This window comes from Sinohyriopsis cumingii, chromosome 2 (genome assembly GCF_028554795.1).
Source record: "Sinohyriopsis cumingii isolate HCF-2022 chromosome 2, ASM2855479v2, whole genome shotgun sequence".
In the NCBI taxonomy this organism is placed as follows: Eukaryota; Metazoa; Mollusca; class Bivalvia; order Unionida; family Unionidae; genus Sinohyriopsis; species Sinohyriopsis cumingii.
Window position 1 is genome coordinate 102834191 of NC_142962.1, and position 14543 is coordinate 102848733.

At 35.6% G+C, this 14543-nt stretch overlaps 1 protein-coding gene across 4 annotated transcripts; it reads left to right on the top strand.

Annotated features, from left to right (window-relative positions):
* Positions 1-1922: 1922 nt before the first annotated feature.
* Positions 1923-13801, top strand: LOC149805506 (uncharacterized). Of its 4 annotated transcripts, none has more exons than XM_089950103.1 (3): positions 1923-5053; positions 7803-7980; positions 12551-13801. In XM_089950103.1, exon 1 carries the CDS (start codon positions 2058-2060, stop codon positions 3906-3908), a length of 1851 nt encoding a protein of 616 aa, XP_089806229.1. In that variant the 5' UTR covers positions 1923-2057; the 3' UTR covers positions 3909-5053; positions 7803-7980; positions 12551-13801. The 4 variants fall into 4 exon arrangements, with proteins under 4 accessions (XP_089806229.1, XP_089806231.1, XP_089806232.1 ...); XM_089950105.1 differs by having other exon boundaries at positions 1923-3782; XM_089950106.1 differs by having other exon boundaries at positions 1923-3782; positions 7803-7956.
* The last annotated feature ends 742 nt before the right edge of the window (positions 13802-14543 follow it).

Genomic DNA, 14543 nt, shown 5'->3' on the forward strand with positions numbered 1-14543 from the left:
GTATTTACACCATTTACCCACTATTTAAGCCAGACAAAAAAAAAGAGGTGCCATCAGAGACCTGCATGACCAAATTCACTGTCAAATCATTTTCTCTTTATTTTAATATAAACAAGATAAACCCAACCTACTCCACATTTTTTTATTAAAAAAAATATCCCCGTTGTTCACCTAACGAACACGTTTGGGAAGTAGCCGGTAAGGGGACGAAATCTTGTTTAAAACTGATCCTAGTTTCTACAAAGTTTGAAAACATTATGACATTTCAAACATTCAATAATATTTGTTCGTTCCATTAGGGATGATAAGATCTACTCGATTTTTTTTCACCACATACATTTGTAATTGTGTCATGTGTTGGAGACTTCCATACATTTGTAATATTGTCAAGGGCGGGAGACTTCCATATATTTGTAATGGTATTAAGGGTGAGTGACATCCATACATTTGTAATGGTGTCAAGGGTGGGAAACTTCGATGCTTTTGTAATGGTGCCAAAAGTGGGAGACTTCCATACAGTTCTAACAGTTTCTAGGGTGGGAGACGTCCATACATTTGTAATGGTGTCAAGGGGAGGGGGACTTCGAATCATTTGAAATGGTGCCAAGGGTGGGAGACTTCCAAATAGTTCCAATGGTGTCAAGGGTGGTAGAGGACGATACATTTGTAATGGTGTCAAGAGAAGGAGACTTCCATACATTTGTAATGGTGCCAAGGGTGGGAGACTGCCATACATTCTTAATGGTGTCAATAATGAGAGACTTCGATACATTTGTAATGGTGTCAAGGATGGGAGACAGCCATACATTTGTAATGGTACCAAAAGTGGGAGACTTTCATGTGTTTATAATGGTACCAAATGTGGGAGACTTCCATACAGTCTAATGGTGTCAATGGTGGGAGACTTCCACATGTTTGTGATGGTGTTATGGGTGAATGAGGTCCATACATATGTAATGGTGTCAAGGATGGGGCACGTTCATACATTTCTAACGGTGTCAAGGGCGGGAGACTTAAATACATTCGTAATAGTGCCCAGAGTGAGATACTTCGATTCATTGGTAGTGGTGTTAAGGGTGGGAGACAGACATACATTTGTAATGGTGTCAAGGGTGGGAAACTTCCATGCATTTGTAATGGTGCCAAAAGTGGGAGACTTCCGTGCATTTATAATGATATTGAGTGATTATAATGGTGAGTCTAATCTTCTAAGCTTCAATTCTAGAGCCAGTTCGATATATAATTTTTAAAAAGATCTTTTCCTGCGTAAGTACCGGTTATATTTCCTCTTATGGAACTAAAAAACAATATATTTTACCTCGTAGCTTCGCAACTCGTTAAAATGTCACTTTTTTGTGTACACACGATGAAATATATCTGGTATGCACGAAAAGAAAAAATCCGCTATGTCCTGCCCAGTTATTCGACTATTCTATACCTCTTAACTAACACCAGATTCATGACATATTAGGTAAAAATTGCCCCAAAACGGGGACGGAAGTTCATGCCAGGAAAAACAGACCCAAACATATATCAACGATTTACAATCAATACAAAGTTCTGTTCAAAACGCTACACATAGCTACTTGCATAGATTAACGTTCTGGTTGGACCAGCTTTTGTCCGCTACGGCGCCTCATACATAGATAACACAATCCTCTCTAAGCTGACTGACTGATCTTGCATTTCCGCTCCGCATTGATGTACGTCGAACTCGCTAAACAGTATATGTAGGTTAGAAGAAGGAATGGTTTCAATATAATTGCTCAACACTGGCGACCTCGTCGGGCTGGGGTGCAAGACCCCTCAAACCACAAGACAGGGATCTGATTTGTCCGATTTGTCTGGAACAGCTTAAAATTCCCAGATCACTGCCTTGTCTGCACACATTCTGTACACAATGTCTGAGTTTACAGATCACCAAAACAGAGTCGAAGGTAAGCGGGATACACACATTTAACTGTCCGGTATGTCGCGCTGTTATACGCCCACCATTTAGTGGCACTCCGTTCACAACATGGGCGGAACAGTTTTCTGTTGATGTCATTCTGGCTTCTATGTTGCCTGGGGAAAAATCGATCACTGATAGAATGTGTGAACCATGTTCTGCACAGGGAAAACAAGTTAAAGCGAAATATTTCTGCGTTCAGTGCAAAGAGGCTCGGTGTCAGATATGTTACGAGCATCACAAAGTTTCTAAAAGTTTGAAGTACCACCCAGTTGTCACACTTAAAGAACTCTTTAGTGATCCCACGAAGGCCGTCACAGTTGCGGGCAGCCTAACCTGTACAAGTCATGGAGATAAAGAGTACGAGTTCTTTTGTTCAGATCATGATAAACTTTTGTGCACAACATGTTTTATGGAAGGGCATAAGGACTGTAGAAACTCTAGGGAAATCAGAATACATGCGGAGGAGGTTATCAAAGAACTCAGACCAAATAAAGTATTAAATAAGATGAAAGAGCTTGAGAAACATCTTCGGAAACTATCCACAATGAAAACCCAGAATATACTCGATATTGAAGCCAATATAAATACTCAGTTAAGCAAAATATCCACTCTGAGACAAACTATAAATTCTGTAATGGAAGGTCTTGAAAGACGTGTCGTTGAAGAAGGCAAAAAGATAATCGAGGAACAGATGGTGAAGAAACTGAATGAAGATATACAAATTCAGTCTCTCGTAGCAGCAATCAAGAATTCGTGCCAAACACTGGAGACTGTATCAAAGTATGGCTCTGAAACTCAGGTGTGTGTAGTCTTGCAAAAAATGGAAAACCAACTTCTGACGTACCAGACAAAAACTGTTGATTACTCAGAAATCTTGAAAATTAACATCCACCTCAATGTTACCGACTGCAAAGGTGATGTTAACATGCTGCCTGTTACTGATTTATTCGCTTACACAGTGTCAGAAAGTCGCCAGACAATTCCTGTTACTTATGACACCACCCAGTCCCATGCTAGTGACAACACAGCCAAACAAATATATAAGCAGGATATTCATATTACAGCTTTAACATCATCAGATCACAATGATGCTGAGAACACGTGCATTCAAATGAAAGACAGAGAAAGAGCTACATACAGACCAGTGAAATGTACTAAAATAGTTAAGATAAGTGACTTCAAAATTTATCTTCCTATGAATGGTAACCCGCCTGTGTACTCTGGAATAGCCTGTTTACCTGATGACAAATTTGTTTTCTTAGATTATGCCAACTCCCGGTGTTGTCTCTATGATTCTCGTTACCAGTACCTCTCAGAGTACAGATTAACATCTCAACCCAGACGCATGTCCATTGTTGGAAAAAATGAAATTGCTGTAAGTCTCCCAGATGAAATGAAGATCCATTTCCTACTAATTGGTGCTACAATCACATTGAAACGACTAATCTCAACAACGCGATGGTACACACTGATCACCTCTCTCAACAGTAAAGAACTGGTGTTTACTGGTTATCAACAGGACAGGTATCACTGGGGAGTACTCGCAATAAATGGGCAAGAAAAGTCTTGCTTCTACATTCCTCGTCAAAACCAGTCGTCATGTGGTACATACCTGACTCTCAATTCAGAAAAGACTCGTGTATACATTTCATGCGCAGGCAATAATGCTGTATATTGTTTTGACCTGGATGGACTTAAGTATTTTGAATACATGAACGACGATCTCCAAGCACCAAATGGCATGGCAATAGATACAGATGAAAATATATTTATTGTGGGTTGTAATTCTCATAACATCCATCAGTTGTCACAAGATGGGTCTTTGCTGCAGGTAATCTCAGATGGGATTCCTAAATTTCCATCAGCAATTTGCTTTAAAAATTCTAAGGAGCAATTTCTTCTAACAAATTACGATAGTATTAATCGGGATACAATCTTCGTATATCAAGTTAAATAAGTAAAACTGAGAGGTCAAACATTGGCATACAAGGAATTAAAAAGTTTAAGAAACTTTGATGCAGTTACAGGTTACTTTTTGAAACCAGTGTTCTCAGGATAAACATTTTCAACAGGAGGTGTTTATATTAGGTATTTCTGATAAAGCGTCTTAGACTTATAATTGCTGAAAAAGAAATTTATACGTACATCAAAAGTTGCCCTTAATTTAAATTTTCACATAATCAAGAGTCCTAGCAAAACAATTTTAAGGTATGTTTGGGTCTACAGTACATTGTGTGACAATTAGCTGGACTGTGCATGGTGAAAACATTCTTCTATATCGATAAGTTTAATGTAAGGTGAACGAATTTTACATTAACCACAATTTTTACCTTGGCTTTCTCGTGTTGAAATGTATATAAAATTTGTATACATATCTGCTTTCAGTTGTAAACGAATCTTTAGAACAAGAGGTAATTAGGTGAATAGAAAACAAGACATTAAATATTTTATGTATTATTTAATTGCAGTGTTGTTATTATTTGTATATTTTCTTTTGAATGCAAAGTTTTTTATGAAGTCAAGGTATTTTTAACGATTTCATTTCCAGAGTTGCTCATAAATAGGTGTGTGTGTGTTTTGGTATACTTGCGAGGACTTGAGTTTGAATGTACACCAACATCTTGAGGACTGGACTACATTGTGAGGACTTACATAAAAGATGAATTACGCATTATTGTGAAAGTCCTCACAGAGTAGGTAATGTCTGACACTTACACTCAGTGTGTATTGTTCACACAGTTTGCGACTCCTCCTTGGGCAGTAGACTGGTGTGCAAACGTCTAGCCAATCAGAAGGTGTGTGACTTCTGGTTGTTTGCCATCCAATTAGAACATCGCTACTGTGCAGTGTCACTGTAAATTTCGTATACCTATATATACAACTCATAAAATAATTACTAGTATTATTAGTGATTTTTAAAAAGAAATAATTTTGTAAAATGGTAAACTGGTAATGCCTGCAGAAAGTGTGTTATTTTAAGCCTGATGCGGCTGATACAGTGCGGTATTTGTGGTGGGTGATTGGTGTGTACATGGATTTTACTGCTTCGAGACTTAATGCACCTAACGTTTGGAAGATGGCAAGACGTACTGGATCAAACTGGTAAGAAACAAATAGATTCTATATAAAATTGTTTATTATATTAAAAGAGCTGTTCGTTCTTTCATTAGTTATCATCTGTGACAACTTGCTTGTATCTGGTTCCACCCACAATGGCTCGTATCGTTGCTTAAAATTGACCTGTCTTATATGTACTATATACATGTACGATATAATACATGTACTTTATAATAACTAAGGTCTTGATTATTATATTCCCATGTCAAAACAGTTCACAATGATGTCATAAGAGTTGGTAAAGAAAGAACCGCTTCCCTCTATCTCTCTCTCTCTCCATTTCCATTTCAACTTGATTGTTGAGAGAGAATATGAACTTTTTAGTACAAGAAGAATATTGTGCTTTTTCTTGTTTTTTTATTTTAAAAAAAAACAGAAAAAAAAGAAGAAAAAATGTCAGATAGGAAAGGAAAATGGAATACCCTTTGTCAGTACCTGATACCCTTGAAAAGTAAATGGTTGGTCCCTTTCAAACTAGTACAATTTTCACTCTTGATGAAACAATATATCCCCCAACATAAAATAAGGCTCTGTACACGACAGACTCGTTGATAAACTTGGTTACCATAGTCTGAATCCTGACTTGGTATCTTACAAGCAGGAGTGTTCCAAAATCAAGTTCTAATGAACTAGTCAGCAACAAGTAAGACCTAGTGATTCTCAGGACTGTGCCAGTTGGAGGTCCTTATCGCTGCATTTGTAGCCAGATTGGTCTGAATATTAAGGGACAAAAACATACACTGACACTCTTTTACTTATTTCTGCCCTTCCTATCATTACTCTTTTGTCTTATCACTTCCGTCTTTACTTTATCTTTGACCATACACCATCCATTGCTTAATAGCCAAGCCGAAGTGTGACTGTATCAGCATATTTATAGATAGATAGAGCTCCCCATTTGTTTGTACCTCGTCAATAGCAAATCTTTACTGTGATAAAAAGTTCACAGAACTTAGTCATTTCATTCTTTGAATTTCTAACCTGACTGTGACCCAAGTGGCAATAACACTAGCATCCTCCACACCTTTTAAGCTTAACGGTCTTTCCATACTATCACGGCAGCATATTGCATACACTATGGGTGAGTCTCTTTTTCCTCAGGCAATATCGTGATGTAGTTCATCCTATTCGGTAACTGCTGGATAATTCTGTAAATTACCATAATATTGAGAGTTTAGTTTTATATCTCTTTCCACTCATGATTATGAAAATTACACCACTTGTTAAATCCACAGGAAAGGCAAATTTGTATTTGTCATTTTTTGTGTGTGCACTTGATTTGACATTGTAAATATCGGAAGCAGAAAAGATAGTATTTTCCTTCTATGTACATACATGTGTAGTCCTGAATATACCACTTCACTGAAAATTGACTTGTCTGTTGTTATTGAATGGGTTGGCTATGTCAGCATGTGATATGTAAGAGCACTTTCACATCAACACGTATATTCCTGCAGAAAATTAATTCTCAAATTTGGAAAACTCTGCATATTGCTATTTATACTTATACACTTCCACACTAACCCCTAACGAACTTTATTTGACTTGGGACTAACCCATACATATATACTGTAGTCAGCAGCATCGCTATTGCTTACATCAACGTACAATGTTGACAACAGCTTTCCTGGGCAAATAAGTCTGTTGTAATATTTGTTTCACTGATGTTCTGTTACAGTGATGCAGAGTTATGGACTATTACATGTGCTATCTCCCTGCTATTATTAGCACATGATAAATAGTTGGCCTAGATTAGACATTGGAAGACGTCACTATCCTGTACCATAAACATATGCATGTATTATCTATACACAGAGCTAGGTGATATTTGACCATAAATATATATTTCCCACATACAAATCTTGGTGACATCATCCATAAATATATGCAGGGCCGGTGCCAGACTCGGCCAGACTATCTGGTGCCCTAGGCAAGGTTAGATTCTGGCACCCCCAAGCCACCCCCGGAAAATATCAATTTCAAAATTTATAAACAATAATGTTTTTAAAAAAATGCGCCCCCTGAAATCAGCGCCCAAGGCGGTTGCCTAGTTTGCCTATATGATAGCGCCAGCCCTGAATATATGGCTCCCAAACTACCAGAGTTAAGATTTGTCAACTTTCGCACCTTCACACAAATCTACTACTCCCCGTGCCACTGTTGTAATATATGCACCAGTAGAAAACAGTGTTTTAAAGTAACAACAGTAGTACATAAAAAACTCAAATTTACCAGATAAATGGGACAAAATACTCACTTTAACATTCCTAAAGGTTTTCTTATATTATAATTTTGATTGGGGAGAGATTTTGTCTCGAAAGCAAAAATAATAACATTTTGGGAAAATCATGATGGTATTATTATAAAGTTGCTTACTTGTTAGTAACAAAACAGCCTATCAGATTTAGCTTGTGGTCCGTTTTAAAAGAAAATGGGCAATGTGCATATGCATCCATCATAACTCATTCCTTGAGAAGTGCAGATAATCATAGACAAAAGACAAAGTTACAGGAGAAGATTTTGATTTCAATTTATTATCATTCTTACCATTATCATGATTTTTTTCAAAGGAACTAAATTATATAGGTCATATTGAGTTAAATATCAAGATTCTGTTAAAGGATTGTTGGAAATTGACTTTAAAAGTAAAATTGCTTTCATCATCAGATTTAAGACCATAGTACTTTCATACATAACAAATTTTGTTTTTGAAGGATTTAATGCCATTTTTCAGTTCTTGATAGGCTATACATGGCGGCTAGTGTAACTGGTGGAGGAAGTACCCTGGAAAACCTTAGGAAGAACCATCGACCCACAAGAAGCTGCTGGCAAGCTATCTCAAGTACCCACGTTAGCCGAGCCTGAGACTCAAACCCACGCAGACAGAGGTGAGATGGCAGTGATCAGGAACAGTGAGTGCTTTAAACACTGGCCACTCAGGGCCCCAAAAACAAATATAAAGGACACTGATACAGCTATGAAATGTATTATAAAGTTATTTACAGTAACAAAGGACCATCTAAAAATTGGTTTCAACAGCTCCTCATGGAATCTGAGATTTCATTACAGTATTCTGAACAGTGTTACTGATGTAGGTGTCCACTGTCTGTCACATTGCCAACACATGTTTAGTAGCTGACTGTTTCAGAGGTTGGTTTGCCTCATCGAAATAGTTTCTAAGGACTTTGATGAGAACTTTCCTAATTCAAAACAGGATAATTAGTGTAATAGTTTTTTTTATGGCAAGTAACTTTTTGTCATTGAGAGATTCATTCTCATGAGAACTGGGAGTTGTGTGTGATTTGGATTTTTTAACGGAGCTTTAACAATTTTTCAGTCATATTGCTAGAACTGGGAGTTTATGACTTTGATTCAAAACAGTGCATCATCAAAATATAATAAAATGTTCTTGAGATTTTGGAATTAATTGTCAAATGACTCTTTAGTTTGGAAATCTGTTGAGAACCCTGCCTCTATGTGTAAGGAGGATATACCTTGTCAAAACAGTAGCATGACTATTTCTATCATGGGATTCCTTATCAGTGCTTTCTACAGAATCAAATGAATAGTGCATAGTTTTTATTACATATGCAGTATTTAATGTGTTTTTATGATTAGCTTTATTTGAATCTTAAATGGTGTTTATGAATTAAGTAGTTGTCCCATTGAAGGCCCCGTTAAGTGGTCAGTAAAGAATAGAATTTTAAAAGCACTGGCTGCATTACTGTTTCCAAGATTAGAAATTAATGCTTGAATGATGGACTACTATAGCATTATGGTTGCTAACTGAGCAACATAACACTGTTACCCTAGTCTTACTGTGTAAGCTTTCGCCCCTGATAAGTATAGTGGGATTAGGGCTGGTAATTGTCTTACTTCCTGAACAAACAATGCCAGTGGCCTAGTAGTTAGAGTGTCTGCCTCGGATGAGGGAGATTATGAGTTCGAACCTCGGCCAGGTGATACGAAAGACATTAAGAGGTTAGTGCTAGAACTGGTTGGCCAGGTATCAGGATAATGTGACTGCAGGGTTGGTCTTAGTCTGATGGGACCGATTTTAAGTTCAATATCATTAAAAAAAATTAAGTTCAACATCATATAAAACTTGTTTTAAAGATTATTTTTAAATACCTTGTTCACAAGGGGTCACATGCATAAATCCAGGGGGCCCCAGCAAAATGATCTGAATCTGGCCCCACATTTGCTAAGGCCAGTGCTGTGTGACTGAGTGGGACAAGATGCTACATGTCTGTAGCATAATGCTTATTGCTAGACATCACTATAAACTTTCTCACTGCTGACATCATTGCAATATGACTGAAAATATTTTAAAGCTACATTAAAAATTCAAATCACACACACATTTCCTAAATAATATCTGCTGCATACATGTTCCGTTGTCTAATTGCTTTGGTCATACTGAAATTACCATTACGCCTTTTTACTTCTGGAAGTATATCCAGATAGAATCAAGTATTTTTTTTAAAAAGTATTTGGACCACCAAGTAGTTCATTTTTAAAAAAAAAATTTGGACCACCAAGAGTTATTAACCACTTTGTTAAAAGAAAATTTACACTTAGTTCAAGCATATTAGGCATATCTCTGCTTTCATAACTCTTCAATCTACTGAACTGATGGTCAACACATTTTGAAGAAACAAATACCTGATTTTATCTGTATATACTTCTGTAAGGAGAAAGGCATCAGAGTAAATTTTGTATGATTAACACAGAATCAAATCTGAACAGTTTTATCAATATGGACTGTATGAGAGAGATTCTTGAAAACTTGGCCTTGTTGTTGACTGCTGATAGGTTATGCTGTAGATCAGTGATTGTTCAGGCAGGACATGGGCTCTCCACCAGTATTTATCAGGGGTGATGCCCTACATGGTATGACTGACTGGTACCCTAGTAGCAGCTTCTTATAATGCTTCTAACTTCTGTTGCATAGTAAAAACATGAAAGGGTTGTTGATGCAACCAAATACTGATTATCCTGACTCCTTGGAAGATATCAACTTTGGGCTTGATAAATGGTCCTATAAATAATGAAATGATGTAAAGGACAAAGTTTAGGTATAAATGACATTCATCTTGAATAAATGGCATTCCAGTTAATTGGTTTAAATATAATCACTTTGATTTTAATGACCTCATTTTACATATTGATAATTTTTTCTTCACATTGAAATCCAATATTTCTCATTATTGTTAAAAAATAGCTGGAAGGATGATGTTGTCATTGTGCTAACCAAAGTCTGTCTGATTATTCTGCAGTTTATCGGATATGTATCATATATAGGCAGAGTGTCATGCACAGCGAAACATTTTCTGTCTGATGTGTTTTACATATCTGAGATGTAGTTTTTTTAGCTTCTTGAAATATGATGATGAAACTACATGCAAATATACATTATAGCTCACCATTTTCACATATTTGATAGGTCCCAATTTTAAAGGTCAGACCATAGCAAGATATAAGATATATGGTCTTAAGATCAGTAACAGAAAAGAGCGAAAAGCAATAAGCTTTGTAAAATCCAACAAATAATTATTTCTCTAGAATGCAAAGTGAAAATGTAATTAAAAGGAACTTATGGTATTATGAATTAAATCCCAAATAATCCTAGAATTACAGACCCAAGTCCTAATCATTTAAAGGCCTGAATAAGTTAAATCCAAAACTGAGGGTGTTACTGTGTCTGTAATAGCTTCTAGAGTGTTCACGTTCCAACAGTCTTTTGTTGAATCACAGTAGTATAATTCCAGGTTTGAATTCACTATGTATTTCAGTGGCTGTCTCTATCCAAGATTTTTGTCAGAGCACTTTTGTATTTCCAGAGAAAATAATCACTTGAATTCTGTAATTTGAAGAAAAAGATTCCAGCCCGGAATAAAATACTGAACACAACTTATATTTCAACTTGAAAGTGCTAGATCTTAAAGCATGATTGAAAATTCCTCTCAATTACAAAATTACATAGTACTCTACTTGACCTCAGGTAACTATTAGCATTTTCTAAAACAAGTCCTAATACCTAATTGACAAGAACCTTCTAGAATGATTCTGATGCTTACAAAATAAAAATTTAGTTATTATTAGAAAGCAGAACCTGGACTATGTGAATTAAACTAAAGGAATTTCAAAACCTAGACCCAGACCCAAACAAACGTATTTACTTCTTCTGTTAATAATGACCCTGATATTAAGCCTATACACATAGAGAATATTTTAGCTATGTATTATTTGTTTAAAATTTTTTTATATAAAAATATCAGTTCAGGTCAAGCAGAAGATGAATTCAATTTTGGACAAGGTCAAGTCCAACATACAATGTTACATTACAATAGCATGTAATGAAATACAAAATTTAAAAAAAAAACAATAACAAGCATTGCAAATTAAACTTACATAACAGCAGAATTTTGGGAAGATAATATGTTAAGCTTCTTGCCCCTGGAGTTAGCACTTGAAATAAATTGATGTGCAGTGCTTAAAAAAACAAACCCAGGTGTGATTAGAAAAACCACTAAGGCTGTGAATTCCTTTCTTGATGGTTACCACAAACAACTAATTGCCAGAACCCGTGATAATCTGTATTGGAAGACGAGCTCATGTATTAAGGATTTCCACTTCGTAGCATCTATAAGTTGAAATTACATGATTATAACATGTTATTTAAATGTATCATACTAGATTGCTTGGACCTATTGTTGTATCAAAATAATTATATTTCAGAACATTATAGCACCATCAGAAATATATTTATTACATACTACAAGCTTTCACATGAAAATAAAGAAATCACTGTTAATGCTAACATCTGTACTTTCAAGATTGTTTAACAAAAGTTGGTGATGACTTATCTCACAATAATAAACTGAGTCCATCTTATGTCAAAACTAATTGTTCCGGTATATCTAAATCATATTTAGTTAATGGCACATTATTCCATTTTTGATTTGATATGTTGCTAGAGATGTTAAGAATTAAATTTGTTTACTGGCTACAACTCGTAAACTTTACGGATGTGATGATGAGGTTAAAACTTTTACATTTACTTGTAGATGATATTCACTGGTAGATGTTGCTGTTAAAACAAATGAATAGTATGTTACAATAATATATTTGTCAGTGTGCACTCAAGACCCTAATGTTAATGTTTCCTATTGTCAGTATTGGTTTCTTTACATTGCTTAGAGTTGTTCCATTTAAACACACATGGTACCCGGGTAAGGCAGTGTTATAAAACTATATGCCATGGTACTTTGATTTCACAGAGTTCATATTACAATGATAAGAAAATTCTGAATTGTATCTTTGGGTGAGTAACCACTTTAAAAGTGCCTTCCCTGGGTTCCATATATGTTTTAATGAAACAGCACTTACATGGTAAACAGTTGAACAATTCCTATTTCAAATGGTATCAGTGTTTTGGGAATGTAAGATCAGAAAGTAAAAGGGAATATTTTGTTTTAGGTAAAAACTGCAAGTCAAGTGTGAAAGCAAAAAGGATGAAAATGACTACTACTAGAATACCAGGGTCTATGGAGGAGAAGGTAGCTGTAGAAAGACAACTGGGACAATTTATAAGAACTGATTTACTACCGGAAGAGGCAAAGAAGAAGGAACATATTATGGCAAGGTGTCCATGGAGCCAGATTAATGGGACATTGCATACCTTAAGTGCAAGTCTAGTAAAATTGTATTGCTCCAACCTAAGTTAGTCTGAATATTCTGAAGGCAAGACTTATTAAACAGCTTTCAGATGAACCTGTTTATGCAACTGTTCTGTTTGTCAGATGTTTAAAATGTTAATCAATGAGATTATGTCACATTCATATCCTTGACTTTTATTATGCATCTGTTTTAAGTGTGTTCAAAGGTCTGCTGCCCACATCACATTTTTATCATTCTTTTGGACTTAGGGGAAAAAATCTAATTGGAATTATAGCGCAGATAACTTAAACTTTGTTTGCTTCTTTCTCTGAATATGTAAAGATGAAATTATTTGAATTACTCAAATACATTTACACTTTACAAAGGAAATTGTCTTGCTTCTTGATGTTCCTTCCAAAAACAAATTGTACAGTTTGACATTTCATCAAGTTTGGAAGGAACTACCTTATCTGATTATAATAGAGATTGTCCATGCAGATAGTAATGATAAATAAGATGATGTTTTCATGTAACAATGCAGCAGTGTTGCATATGTCTTCCTGTGATGCCATTTTTAGATTGAAGTTGATGTCCTTTTGTTTATCTGTCAACACCCTTTGATTACCCTCAATGGTACATTTTTTAAACTTTTTTTTCACTTTAATACCATTGTTGTTGTTGTTGTGGGGTTTAATGCCATTTTTCAGCACATGATAGGCTATACATGGCGGCCAGTATTAATGGTGGAGGAAGAACCTGGGAAAGAACCACCAACCCACGAGAAGCTACCGGCAAGCTTTCTCACATACCCACACTGGCTTAATCCAAGACTCTTAATACCATTGTAACCAACATTTTCAGTGTTGTTCATGAGTGGACTCAATATGCAGGCTGTAGTCAGCTTCTTGTATTTATTCAATAATGACATGCATATTGACTGAAATGACTTTATTTGGGTTGCATCTTTTATATTAAACATATTTGTGGAGATGAACATTTACTGCATGCAGTGAAATATGTGTCATATTTATACATGCTTATCTGGCTCAATTAAATAATAATGCATTTTAACCATTTAATATTTTTCATTTTCTTCTCAACTTCCTACTGTTATTTATTTTTAATTCTTTGGTTTCAAACAGTATTGGGTAGGTGGCCATAACAGCTCAGTAGGTGGATCACTGCGTTTCATAATCCAATGGTCATGAGTTCACTACAATGGAGAGGAAAAACAAATCCTGTATATACATCCTGAATAAGAACACTCTGACCAGATTTTTTCTCAGTTACAGGCAATATACCTTATAATAAAAGACTCTGAGAAGCTCCTGTGTCCCTTAATATTTTAATCCGGGTAGGTTTGGTAGAATTACCCACAGGTGATACAGAACCTTTCAACATAAATGTATTATAATTCTCAATAATAAAATCAGACTGATTTGTTTGATCCTAACAAATGTATTGCTTTCAGGACAGGACTGTGACCATGACCTCTTAAAATAGGAGCCTTTGGAAAGTCTGTCTTATTATGTTGCTTATTTTTCAATCTTTAGCAATCAGAAATACCATGCACTTTCTTGTTGCAATATAGGTCTATCCAGTTTCCATTTTGAAATTCCTAACCTGTGTTGATATATGTCAGGTACCAACACATCACCCTCTAAGATACATTCCTTAATCACATCATAATTAATACTTTGTTGCAATGACAATGAAGTGTAGACTTTATTAGTTTTGCCAATAAGTACACTTTGTACAAATATATTTCAATGCTGTCTTGGCCATACTGATCTACTTCCTCTTCTTTAACAAT

What these genes read in the sequence shown, in the direction of transcription:
- LOC149805506 (XM_089950103.1), top strand. Translation starts at nt 2,058, where the DNA reads ATGTTGCCTGGGGAAAAATCGATCACTGATAGAATGTGTGAACCATGT.